Raw genomic sequence first — 14,292 nt, forward strand, 5'->3', positions numbered from 1 at the left:
CCCTCCCTGGAGACACAAGCCCACCGATGCCTCACATCCCCCTGCCTGGCAGACATGAGCCCACCGATGCCTCACATCCCTCTTCCCTGGCAGACACGAGCCCACCGATGCCTCACATCCCTCTTCCCTGGCAGACACGAGCCCACTAATGCCTTACATCCCCCTCCCTGGAGACACGAGCCCACCGATGCCTCACATCCCCCTCCCTGGAGACACAAGCCCACCGATGCCTCACATCCCCCTCCCTGGAGACACAAGCCCACCGATTCCTCACATCCCCCTCCCTGGAGACACAACACCACCGATGCCTCACATCCCCCTGCCTGGCAGACATGAGCCCACTGATTCCTCACATCCCTCTTCCCTGGAGACACAAGCCCACCGATGCCTCACGACCCCTTCCCTGCACACAGGAACACACATTATGCACTCACTTCCCAGCCAGGTCCTTGTGAGAACCGCTGGAGCTCATAAGCTGAGTGAGATCCTGTCGGACAGAAGCCGCCATCTTGATGCTTCTTAGCCGCTTGATCTGCCCATGACGTCATGAGCCAGCGACACACCGCCTACTGCTTTCCGGCCGCTCGGAGATGCCGTCTGTCAGAGCTACGGACGCCTCCGAGTTCAGTCAGGAATAGCCGTGCGACAGTCTGCCTCTGCTGGACGCTTATGGAATTACACTTACAGTAGAAAACGCTGGGCAGTAAATAGAGAACCGCACGGCAAAACTCGGGACAAAATCTCGCCAGACGTGCAACGCGGAGTAATGTCAGCTCCCATCAGACAAACAAAATGGTGACATGCTCTCCCCATTAAAAGGTTATTTATCCCCATCACTTAAATGTGCCGCCATCTCAAGAAACAACGCTGCTTCTTGTGCCGCTGGCACTGGAGAGTTTCTTGGAAAATGGTCTCCACCGAACAACTCTCCGCTGACAGCGGCACAACTGAGCCCCGGGAGATGCGAGTCCTTATGGTGGGATACGCCACGTTTCCAGGACATCCTGCAGATGAGCCAGAAACCCTGTATAATGGGAATCATAACGGTGCAGCGGGCAACAGGAGTACGGCGGGGAGGCGGGCAACAGGAGTACGGCGGGGGGCGGGCAACAGGAGTACGGCGGGGGGCGGGCAACAGGTGTACGGCGGGGGGCGGGCAACAGGTGTACGGCGGGGAGGCGGGCAACAGGAGTACGGAGGGGGGGGCGGGCAACAGGTGTACGGCGGGGGGCGGGCAACAGGAGTACGGCGGGGGGGGCGGGCAACAGGAGTACGGAGGGGGGGGCGGGCAACAGGAGTACGGCGGGGGCGGGCAACAGGAGTACGGCGGGGGGGGCGGGCAACAGGAGTACGGAGGGGGGGGCGGGCAACAGGAGTACGGAGGGGGGGGCGGGCAACAGGTGTACGGCGGGGGGCGGGCAACAGGTGTACGGCGGGGGGGGCGGGCAACAGGTGTACGGCGGGGGGCGGGCAACAGGTGTACGGCGGGGGGGGGGGCAACAGGAGTACGGAGGGGGGGGCGGGCAACAGGTGTACGGCGGGGGGCGGGCAACAGGAGTACGGCGGGGGGCGGGCAACAGGAGTACGGAGGGGGGGGCGGGCAACAGGAGTACGGAGGGGGGGGCGGGCAACAGGAGTACGGCGGGGGGGGGCGGGCAACAGGAGTACGGAGGGGGGGGCGGGCAACAGGAGTACGGAGGGGGGGGCGGGCAACAGGAGTACGGAGGGGGGGCGGGCAACAGGTGTACGGCGGGGGGCGGGCAACAGGAGTACGGAGGGGGGGGCGGGCAACAGGAGTACGGAGGGGGGGGCGGGCAACAGGTGTACGGCGGGGGGCGGGCAACAGGAGTACGGCGGGGGGCGGGCAACAGGAGTACGGAGGGGGGGGCGGGCAACAGGTGTACGGCGGGGGGCGGGCAACAGGAGTACGGCGGGGGGCGGGCAACAGGAGTACGGAGGGGGGGCGGGCAACAGGAGTACGGAGGGGGGGGCGGGCAACAGGAGTACGGCGGGGGGGGGCGGGCAACAGGAGTACGGAGGGGGGGGCGGGCAACAGGAGTACGGAGGGGGGGGCGGGCAACAGGAGTACGGCGGGGGGCGGGCAACAGGAGTACGGCGGGGGGCGGGCAACAGGAGTACGGAGGGGGGGGCGGGCAACAGGAGTACGGAGGGGGGGGCGGGCAACAGGAGTACGGAGGGGGGGGCGGGCAACAGGAGTACGGCGAAGCCGGCAAAATGTGTACGGCGGAGCAGGCAACAGGTGTACGGCGGGGGGGGGCAACAGGTGTACGGCGGGGGGGGGGGGGCAACAGGAGTACGGCGGGGGGCGGGCAACAGGTGTACGGCGGGGGGGGGGCAACAGGTGTACGGCGGGGGGCGGGCAACAGGTGTACGGCGGGGGGGCGGGCAACAGGAGTACGACGGGGGGGGGGGGCGGGCAACAGGAGTACGGGGGGGGGGGCGGGCAACAGGAGTACGGCAGGGGGGGGGCGGGCAACAGGAGTACGGCGGGGGGGGGGCGGGCAACAGGAGTACGGCGGGGGGGGGGGGGGGGCGTTCAACAGGAGTACGGGGGGGGGGGGGGGCGGGCAACAGGAGTACGGCGGAGCGGGCAACAGGTGTACGGGGCAGTGGACACCCAGGGCACATAACTGCCAGCTCACCTTCCTCTTCCTTTGTCAACCGGCATTTTACATTAGATGTGAAGCTGCTTTCTTTAGAAAAAAAATAAAAAATATTCCCTCCTTTTCGATAATACATCAATCAGAGGACACATATGTTTGCTGGGGGTGATGGCACAAAGAAAACTTTGTCTGTTTCCCCATCTAAAGAGATTGGAAGCTGGATTTTGACCTACATTTAAAGAGGGCTTGTTGCCGCTCATGACAGGTCCGTTCCAATAAGTAGTTGAATGGAACAACAAGTCTGTGTCCTCTTTCTTCGTGTCTTGTACCCTCCCTCTCATCCCTCCTAGCAATGTGTGAACAAACTGTTAGGCAGACGACCGTGTATTCGCCCATCCGAGAGAATCAGGTCAATTATTTTAATCACATTCTGATCGGATTCTCTCTGATTAGAAGATCGAGGACAAAATTTCGCCATTGTGTGGAAATCGGACTGCACTCAGATGCCATCCGATGGTTGCATGGAGTCATTGACTTTTATGGCCGAGTGTGATCCGAATATCAGATCAAACTCGAACATCAGTGATTTTTTTTGTCCTCAGTCCAAGGAAAAAAAAAATCTGACATGTGCAGGGCCCCTTAGAATAATATTGGTCCGAGTGCGAGCTGATGTTTTATCAGATTACACTCAGACTGAAAATCCGCTCGTCTCAATTTTTGCTATTATCGCTGTCAAAGGGGTTGTGTCTCCACAGAGTCAGCATTGACTAGAACCTTCCTACCTCCCACCCCTGCATCCTGGTGACATATCAAGTAGGAGTAATAAGGCTACTTTCACACTAGCGTCGGACGACGCACGACGAATTGCGTCATTGCGACGTACCGACGCAAGCAGTGAATGCACCGCACAACGGGGGCAGCAGATGCTGTTTTTAAACGCATCCACTGCCCCATTGTGAGGTGCGGGGAGGCGGGGGCAGAGTTCTGGCCGCACATGCGCGGTCGGAAAAGATGGGAACGACGCACCGAAAAATGTTACAAGCAACGTTTTTTGGTGGCGACGGTCCGACGCAACACGACGCAACCGTCGCACGACGGTTGCGATGTGTGGCAATGCGTCGCTAATGCAAGTCAATGGAGAAAAAACGCATCCTGCAAGCACGTTTGCAGGATACGTTTTTTTCTACAAAATGACACATAGCGACGTGCAGTGCACGACGCTAGTGTGAAAGTAGCCTAAGAGGAACGGTACACAATGGAAAGTCCTAAGTAATGTTGCCACAATGTATTACGGAGTACACAATTATGTCAGGAGAGGTGACAGGGTCACTAGCATCATACTGTAATACATAAGTGCTCAAGAAATCATATCACCATACAATGCCTACTCAGAATGCACATACTAATATAATAACCATTCACCTTTGATGCCCCTTAGCAGCACACGTGACGTCACAGACCCCCATGTCAGGCCTTACACCTCTCCTCCTTGCACTGGTCCCCAAGACATGGATGTCACCAGTTGTTGCACTATCCCTAGATTTGTTAACATTTCGGAAAGGTGAAATATATGTATTCACAATAAAGTGAGATATGTAGCAGTAATGGCCACTAACATAGGGGGGCTACTCTATTCCCCTCTGTCTACATCCGGCCGCTGCTGGAGCAGATAACAGCTGACCAGTGGGGTGCTGGGTGTGAGGTCCCACTAACCTCATATTGGTGACAGAGCGGTATGTCGTGCACTGGAGTGTGGGTGTAGGGGCTGCGGTACGGTATGGTACGGTACGGCGCTCCTTCCACACACTGCTGATACAGCTTGATTACACAGCCGGCTTCTTTGTCTAACAGCTGAGCTCCAGCCGTGGCTGTTGTAGCACCGCTGTCTTTTTTTTTTTTTTTTATTTCACCACTGGAAATGTCAGTTTCCTGCCCCTAGTATTATACCTTACAGCTGCCATCTTTATCGATTTTCAGCATTGCTCCGGTCTTTTCTGCAGGTTGTTACCTGCTACAGTGTTTCCTGGGCAATCCTCAAGTCACTACTCAATGTAAGTCTATGAGGCCTGAACGAGGCTCCCATAGACTACACAGAGCTTGTGACCGTTACCGCTGACTTCTGATCAGTGAGAGGTTACTGTCACAAGCTGGCGGATCAGGACTGTTACCAAGAACAGCGGCTGGTAAGTATAATATTGGGGTCAGGAAACTTACATTAGTGGGACCACTCCAGCACTGAAATAAAAAAACGCTGGAGCGGTTCATTAACCATTTAGATACTAGACAGTGTCATTTAAATAACGTCAGTGCTGCACACCCTCTGGTTTCCATCAGTCCTCCGCAACATGATCACAGGGTGCCGATAGGTTACCATGGCAGCTGGAGATCTGCTAAAGGCTCCCATTGCCACCATCTTGGTCTCCTGTAACGCTCACTCATAGGCTGTACTCCATAGGTGATTTTTACAATATATTACAGTATATAGTATAATTGACTGAATGAAACATATACACACACTGTGCACCACCACACTGCGATTAACGCAAACATGATTTCCAGTATTTTTATACATGTATAAAACATAAATGTACTTGGATAAAATCTTTGAGATCAAAAAGCGTAAAAAACCATTCAGCCACGCAAAGGTGGGCTCATATAGATGGAGCCTTACACTAGTGACTCACCTATCCATGTGCCCAGAAAGGCCTCTAATGCACTGGGAAAGAGAAGGGAACCAGGCATAGCGCTAATTAAAGCCCAGCTGGGACAGGTTTGGAGATAATGGTGCACAGCCTGCAGGGGGCAACACCCCCATCCCCACCAAAGCACAATACACACACACAAAAATACGACCGCCAATACGCCTTTTAACGGTGGCTGTCAAGTGGCCTTATTCCTCAGTGCTGCTTTTTAACAGTGCTGAGGAATAAGAGTATAGAGCTGCCCCACAGCTGAAATTCCCACATGACATGACATGACAGCTGACACCCTGCGGTATCAGCCCTGGCCAGTTTTGGGGCCGATTAACCCTGTAAGTACCGCTGTCAATCACAACAGAGGTATTTAATTGGTTACAAGGGGGTTACAAGATCCCCTTGGTAAGCATAGGACCACCACAATGAGAATTGCAGGTGCCGATGGTTACCATGGTACCCAGAGGTCATGTAATGACCCCAGGGTACGGTGGCCTGTGAGATCCAGCTATAGGCCAGAGACACACTACCACAGAATACGGACGAGTGCTATGCGAGAAAACATCACATAGCACTCGGACCAGTGTTAATCTATGGGGCAGCTCCCATCATCGTATTTTTTCTCAGCCGTATTCGACGTGTGTGTAAAATTGCAACATGCTGCGATTGTAAGCGCATATCGCCCGAGACTCGCTAATGCAAGCCTAAAAAAAAATTCTGACACCACATGGACCATTAGTCTAGCTTGCAACAAATACGCACACATTTTCCTCATTTCAGCCCATTGAGACATTAAATTCAATGGGGAAAAGCATAGCGAAAGGTAAAGCAATATGCATGTCATATGGATGGTGACCAGAAAAATGCCCACAGGGAAAATACCCACAGGAAAATTGCCCACTGGAAATTTGCCCACAAGGATAATAGCCCACACGGAAATTTGCCCACACGGGAAAATTGCCCTCACGGAAAATTGCCCACATGGAAAATTCTCCACACGGAAAATTGCCCACATGAAAAATTACCCACATGGTAAATTGCCCAAACGGAAAATTCTCCACACGGAAAATTGCCCACATGGACAATTGCCCACACGAAAAATTGCCCACATGGAAAATTGCCCACATGGAAAATTGCCAAATGCAGCATCACAAAGTTTCAGATCTATGATATTTGAGGGGAAAGGTGAGGATGTTCACATGATATGTGAACAACTTGTGATTTACAGCTGACCTAGTGCAAAACTGCAAACATGATGAAGATCTGTGGTTTGTAGCAGTCTGTCATTCTCAGCAATAGATAGATCTAGTCTGCTCTCATCTTTTTTCTGTGGGCATTTTTCATGTGGGCAATTTTCCTGTGGGCATTTTTCAGGGAACCGGATTTTCTCTTTGGCTATGAACCAATTTAAACATAGGATATCCATGACAAATACAGGGGTTTGTACAAACAACATACAGTGACAAACATGTAACAAATAAGTCTTCAAGTCATCTATTACTTCAGTCGACCCCCCATAATATTATAAGTCATATCACTAAATTCATTGTCTGAAATTTACTCCAAACCCAATTCATCATATCAGCCAGCGCATATGTCATAATATGCTCACAGGATATTTCTCTTCGCATAATAATAATAATCTTTATTTATATAGCGCCAACATATTCCGCAGCGCTTTACAGCTTAACAGTTTCAAACACAACAGTCATAAGTAATAACGTTAGCAATGCAATAATTAAAGCAAAATAAGATGCTCGTGAGAGCTTACAATCTACAATGAGGTGGGGGAGATACAAAGTACAGGTGTGTATTTACAATGATTTACAATGGTCCAGCCATCTTCAGGGGGTGGGGGATAGATGGAGATAGTGAATGGGCTACACACAAATATAAACATAAAATCATAGCTCCCAACTGTCCCTCATTCTGCGGGACTGTCCCGGTTTTGAGCCTTTGCCCCGCACTCCGGCACAGGACACTCTGCTTCCCGCAGACAGCAGGAGAAGCAGCCGACACGCCCCCTTGTGTTAAGCCATGCCCCTTCCCCTTCCTATGCAGTGCAGTACGTATCAGCCAGTCATCCCTTTCAGCAGGTCATCCCTCCACCCGCAGAGCCTTACACCACATATTGGCTGCTCTGTGCGCACAGGACCTGTGATGAGGTCACAGGAGAGGAGGAGTCAGGGGTCACATGATCGGGACCGCCGTGGATTGCAGGACTCGGCTGTGCTGGTTGCTACCTTGCCACATGGTGCTGCTGGATGAGGTAAGTAAGCTGCCTTGTGTGGGGTCAGGAGGTGTACAGTGTGGATGTAGCAGAGCCATGTCTGTGTATGAGGTGTATGGAGCGGAGCCGTGTGTGTATGAGGTGTATGGAGCGGAGCTGAATGTGTACGAGGTGTATGGAGTGGAGCTAAATGTGTTATGATTCCCAATGGCAGGGGAACATCAGAAACATAGAAAAACGGACAAGCTCTCGGGTGATGGAAACTAGAGCTGACCGCGATGCTAAACCTATACACACAACTAATAGTAGCCAGGGAACGTGCCTACGTTTTCGCTAGACGTCTCGCACCAGCCGGAGGACTAACTACCCCTAATAGATGAAACACAGTCCTGGCTTGCCTCCAGAGGACAATTCCCCACAGGAGATAGTAGCCCCCCACATATAATAACGGTGAGTTAAGGTGAAAAGACAAACGTAGTATGAAAACAGATTTAGCACAGCGAGGCCCACTAACTAGATAGCAGAAGGATACAATAGTGGACTTCGCAGTCAGCTACAAAACCCTATCAAAAACCATCCTGAAATTACCTTAAACTCATGTGCCAACTCATGGCACCAGAGTGGCAATTTCAGCCAACAGCTTCCAGCTGCAGAGAATCACATAACTGCAAACTGGACAAAACATACAAAAATAGACTAAGGACAGAAATGTCCAACTTAGCTGGTCAGCAGACTGGGAGCAGGTACATGCAACAGAAAGACTCTGGTTACATTGATGGCCGGCATTGGAATGACTGAGGAACAAGGCTAAATAGGAAACTCCCACATCCTGATAGAAACAGGTGAAAAGCTCACAAGACACCAGTACCACAAGCGACCACTGGGGGAGCCAAATAACCGAATCACAACAGTACCCCCCCCTTAAGGAGGGGGCACCGAACCCTCACAAGAACCACCAGGGCGATCTGGATGAGCCCTATGAAAGGCACGGACCAAATCAGAGGCATGAACATCTGAAGCTGAAACCCAAGAATTATCCTCCTGACCATAGCCCTTCCACTTAACCAGATATTGAAGTCTCCGTCTGGAAACACGGGAGTCCAAGATTTTCTCCACCACGTACTCCAATTCACCCTCAACCAGCACAGGAGCAGGAGGCTCAACAGAAGGCACAACTGGCACCTCATACCTCCGCAATAACGACCGATGGAAAACATTATGGATAGCAAAGGATGCTGGGAGGTCCAAATGAAAAGACACAGGGTTAAGAATTTCCAAAATCCTATAAGGACCGATGAACCGAGGCTTAAACTTAGGAGAAGAGACCCTCATAGGGACAAAACGGGAAGACAACCACACCAAGTCCCCAACACGAAGACGAGGACCAACACGACGATGGCGATTAGCAAAATGCTGAGTCCTCTCCTGGGACAACTTTAAATTGTCCACCACCTGACCCCAAATACGATGCAACCTGTCCACCATAGTATCCACTCCAGGACAATCCGAAGATTCCACCTGACCAGATGAAAAACGAGGATGGAACCCCGAATTGCAAAAGAAAGGGGAAACCAAAGTGGCAGAACTGGCCCGATTATTAAGGGCAAACTCTGCCAACGGCAAAAAGGTGACCCAGTCATCCTGATCAGCAGACACAAAACACCTCAAATAAGTCTCCAAGGTCTGATTAGTACGCTCCGTCTGGCCATTCGTCTGAGGATGAAATGCAGACGAAAAAGACAAATCAATGCCCATCCTGGCACAAAACGCCCGCCAAAATCTGGACACAAACTGAGATCCCCTGTCAGAAACTATATTCTCCGGGATACCATGCAGCCGAACCACATTCTGAAAAAACAGAGGCACCAACTCAGATGAGGAAGGCAACTTGGGCAAAGGTACCAAATGAACCATCTTAGAAAAACGGTCACACACCACCCAGATGACAGACATTTTCTGAGAAACAGGGAGATCAGAAATAAAATCCATAGAGATGTGTGTCCAAGGCCTCTTAGGAATAGGCAAGGACAACAACAATCCACTAGCCCGAGAACAACAAGGCTTGGCCCGAGCACAAACATCACAAGACTGCACAAAAGTACGCACGTCCCGAGACAGGGAAGGCCACCAGAAGGACCTAGCCACCAAATCCCTGGTACCAAAAATTCCCGGATGACCTGCCAACGCAGAAGAATGAACCTCCGAGATGACTCTACTGGTCCACTCATCCGGCACAAACAATCTACCAGGCGGACAACGATCAGGCCGATCCGCCTGAAACTCTTGTAAAGCACGTCGCAGGTCAGGGGAGACAGCAGACAATATCACCCCATCCTTAAGGATACCCATAGGTTTGGAATCACCAGGGAAATCAGGTTCAAAACTCCTAGAAAGGGCATCAGCCTTCACATTTTTAGAACCTGGCAGATACGAGACCACAAAATTAAACTGAGAGAAAAACAACGACCAGCGCGCCTGTCTATGATTCAGACGTCTGGCCGACTCAAGATAAATCAAATTCTTGTGATCAGTCAAGACCACCACCCGATGTCTAGCACCCTCAAGCCAATGACGCCACTCCTCGAATGCCCATTTCATCGCCAAAAGCTCCCGATTACCAACATCATAGTTTCGCTCGGCGGGCGAAAATTTTCGAGAAAAGAACGCACAAGGTCTCATCACTGAACCATCTGAACTTTTCTGTGACAAAACCGCCCCCGCTCCAATCTCGGAAGCATCAACTTCCACCTGAAAAGGAAGTGAAACATCAGGCTGGCGCAACACAGGGGCAGAAGAGAATTAAGAGTAGACTCCTCAAAAACATCACAATAATCAGACAAAAAAGCCGGGATCTCAGAGGGAATAGATGAAGCAATGGAAACCAAAGGTGCGCCCCCATGATTTCCCTGACATTCCCAGCTTAGTACAGACATTGTTTTCCAGTCAAGGACTGGGTTATGGGTTTGCAACCATGGCAATCCCAGCACTAATACATCATGTAGATTAAACAACACAAGGAAGCGAATCACCTCCTGATGGTCTGGAGTCATACGCATAGTCACTTGTGTCCAGTATTGTGGTTTATTACTAGCCAATGGTGTAGAATCAATACCCTTTAAAGGTATAGGGACTTCCAGAGGCTCTAGATCAAACCCACAGCGCCTGGCAAAGGACCAATCCATAAGACTCAAAGCGGCACCAGAATCCACATAAGCATCCGCGACAATAGAAGATAACGAACAAATTAAAGTCACAGACAAAATAAACTTGGACTGCAAAGTGCCAATAGCAGAGGATTTAGCAACTTTGTTTGTTCGTTTTGAGCTGATATAACATGAGTTGAATTCCCACAATAGAAGCACAACTTATTTTTGCGCCTATAATTCTGTCGTTCGCTTCTGGACAGAAAACTATCACATTGCATACTCTCTGGTACCCTCTCAGAAGACACCGCCAAATGGTGCACAGGTTTGCGTTCCCGTAAACGCCGATCAATCTGAATAGCCATTGTCATGGACTCATTCAGACCCGTAGGCGTAGGAAACCCCACCATGACGTCTTTTACGGCATCAGAGAGACCTTCTCTGAAATTTGCCGCCAGAGCACACTCATTCCACTGAGTAAGCACAGACCATTTTCAAAATTTTTGGCAATATATTTCGGCTTCATCTTGCCCCTGAGAGAGGGCTATCAAGGCCTTTTCAGCCTGTATCTCTAAATTAGGTTCCTCATAAAGCAACCCTAAGGCCAGAAAAAACGCATCCACATTGAGCAACGCAGGATCCCCTGGCGCCAATGAAAATGCCCAATTTTGAGGGTCACCCCGCAATAATGAAATCACTATTTTAACCTGCTGTGCAGGATCTCCAGCAGAGTGAGATCTCAGAGAAAGAAACAATTTACAATTGTATTTAAAATTCAGAAAACAAGATCGATCTCCGGAGAAAAACTCTGGTAAAGGAATTTTAGGTTCAGACCGAGGAGCATGTATAACAAAATCTTGTATATTCTGAACTTTAGCAGCAAGATTATTCAAATTTGTAGCCAGACTCTGGAGATCCATATTTCAACAGATAAAATCTGAGCCATTCAGGGGTTAAGAGGAGAGGAAAGCAGGAGACTGCAATTAGAGCTGGAGTGCAACTTCAGAGAAAAAAAACAAAACAAAACACACAGTTCCTTTTTCTCTCCTGCTTCAGCCCATAGATTAAACATGTGGGCCGGCCATACTGTTATGATTCCCAATGGCAGGGGAACATCAGAAACATAGAAAAACGGACAAGCTCTCGGGTGATGGAAACTAGAGCTGACCGCGATGCTAAACCTATACACACAACTAATAGTAGCCAGGGAACGTGCCTACGTTTTCGCTAGACGTCTCGCACCAGCCGGAGGACTAACTACCCCTAATAGATGAAACACAGTCCTGGCTTGCCTCCAGAGGAAAATTCCCCACAGGAGATAGTAGCCCCCCACATATAATAACGGTGAGTTAAGGTGAAAAGACAAACGTAGTATGAAAACAGATTTAGCACAGCAAGGCCCACTAACTAGATAGCAGAAGGATACAATAGTGGACTTCGCAGTCAGCTACAAAACCCTATCAAAAACCATCCTGAAATTACCTTAAACTCATGTGCCAACTCATGGCACCGGAGTGGCAATTTCAGCCCACAAGAGCTTCCAGCTGCAGAGAATCACATAACTGCAAATTGGACAAAACATACAAAAATAGACTAAGGACAGAAATGTCCAACTTAGCTGGTCAGCAGACTGGGAGCAGGTACATGCAACAGAAAGACTCTGGTTACATTGATGGCCGGCATTGGAATGACTGAGGAACAAGGCTAAATAGGAAACTCCCACATCCTGATAGAAACAGGTGAAAAGCTCACAAGACACCAGTACCACAAGCGACCACTGGGGGAGCCAAATAACCGAATCACAACATAAATGTGTATGAAGTGTATGGAGCGGAGCCTTGTGTGTATGAGGTGTATAGAGCGGAGCCGTGTGTATATGAGGTGTATGGAGCTGAGCCGTGTGTGTATGAGGTGTATGGAGCGGAGCTAAATGTGTACGAGGTGTATGGAGCGGAGCCGTGTGTGTATGAGGTGTATGGAGCAGAGCCGTGTGTGTGAGGTGTATGGAGCGGAGCAATGTGTGTATGAGGTGTACGGAGTGGAGCTGAATGTGTACGAGGTGTATGGAGCGGAGCTGAATGTGTACAAGGTGTATGGAGCGGTGTTATGACCTGGTGGTTAAGGAGCAACATGGGACGAGCTCTGAGGAGGTGGTATCTGTACTGACCGCAGTTCCTGATCCTAACACCAACACTAGAAGTAGCCGTGGGATGTTCCTGTCACTCCCTAGACACCTCGTCACAGCCTGAGAACTAACTACCCCTAAAGATGGAAACAGAAAGCTATCTTGCCTCAGAGAAAATCCCCAAAAGGAAAGATAGCCCCCCACAAATATAGACTGTGAGTGGAGAGGGAAATGACATACACAGAAATGAAAACAGATTTTAGCAAAGGAGGCCACTACTAATCTAGATAGACAGAACAGGAAAGGATACTGTGCGGTCAGTATTAAAAACTAAAAGTTCACACAGAGTTTACAAAAATAATCTCCACACCGACTCACGGTGTGGAGGGCAAATCTGCTTCCCCAGAGCTTCCAGCTAGGCTGAACATATCATACTGACAAGCTGGACAAGAAAAAACATAACATGAGCTGAGCGATTAAGTCCACAGCAAATGGACAACCAAAAGAACAAGCAAGGACTTATCTTTTGCTGAAATGGACAGGCCATAAGAGAAATCCAAGGAGAGATCTGAATCCAACCAAGAAACATTGACAGCTGGCACTGACTGAAGACCAGAGCCAGGCTAAATAGCAGAACCAGGAGAGACGATCAGTGGAAGCAGCTGCTAATGCAAAACCCAAGGAGCAGCAGTTCCACTTAAAACCACAGGAGGGAGCCCAAGGGCAGAATTCACAAAAGTGCCATTTACAACCACCGGAGGGAGTCCAAAAACGGAATTCACAACAGTACCCCCCCTTGAGGAGGGGTCACCGAACCCTCACCAGAGCCCCCAGGCCGATCAGGGTGAGCCAAGTGAAAAGCACGAACCAAATCGGCAGCATGGACATCGGAGGCAACAACCCAAGAATTATCCTCCTGGCCATAACCCTTCCACTTGGCCAGATACTGAAGCTTCCGCCTCGAAAAACGAGAATCCAAAATCTTCTCCACCACATATTCCAACTCCCCCTCAACCAACACCGGAGCAGGAGGATCAACAGAGGGAACCACGGGCACCACATACACCTCCGCAACAAAGATCTATGGAAAACATTATGGATGGAAAAAGAAGCTGGAAGGGCCAAACGAAAAGACACCGGATTGATAATCTCAGAAATCTTATAAGGACCAATAAAGCGAGGCTTGAACTTAGGGGAGGAAACCTTCATAGGAACATGAAGAGAAGATAACCAGACTAAATCCCCAACACGAAGCCGGGGACCAACACACCGACGACGGTTAGCAAAACGTTGAGCTTTTTCCTGAGACAATGTCAAATTGTCCACCACATGAGTCCAAATCTGCTGTAACCTGTCCACCATAGAATCCACACCAGGACAGTCAGAAGGCTCAACCTGCCCTGAAGAAAAACGAGGATGAAAACCAAAATTACAAAAAAAAGGCGAAACCAAAGTAGCCGAACTAGCCCGATTATTA

At 50.3% G+C, this 14,292-nt stretch overlaps 1 protein-coding gene across 2 annotated transcripts in view; it reads right to left on the reverse strand.

The window, feature by feature from the left end:
• Window positions 1-14,292, reverse strand: part of COPS4 (COP9 signalosome subunit 4) — a 49,584-nt gene that overhangs the window by 14,646 nt on the left and 20,646 nt on the right. The window contains exon 1 of one of the 2 annotated variants that reach the window (XM_077276093.1): window positions 435-603. The exons of the other annotated variant lie outside the window; for it this stretch is intronic. Coding sequence (XP_077132208.1) covers window positions 435-508 — 74 coding nt within the window. The 5' untranslated portion in view covers window positions 509-603. Of the gene's footprint in view, window positions 1-434; window positions 604-14,292 lie in introns of those variants that run through there. 2 annotated transcript variants of the gene reach the window in all.

The sequence above is a fragment of the Ranitomeya variabilis genome, chromosome 1, assembly GCF_051348905.1.
Source record: "Ranitomeya variabilis isolate aRanVar5 chromosome 1, aRanVar5.hap1, whole genome shotgun sequence".
In the NCBI taxonomy this organism is placed as follows: Eukaryota; Metazoa; Chordata; class Amphibia; order Anura; family Dendrobatidae; genus Ranitomeya; species Ranitomeya variabilis.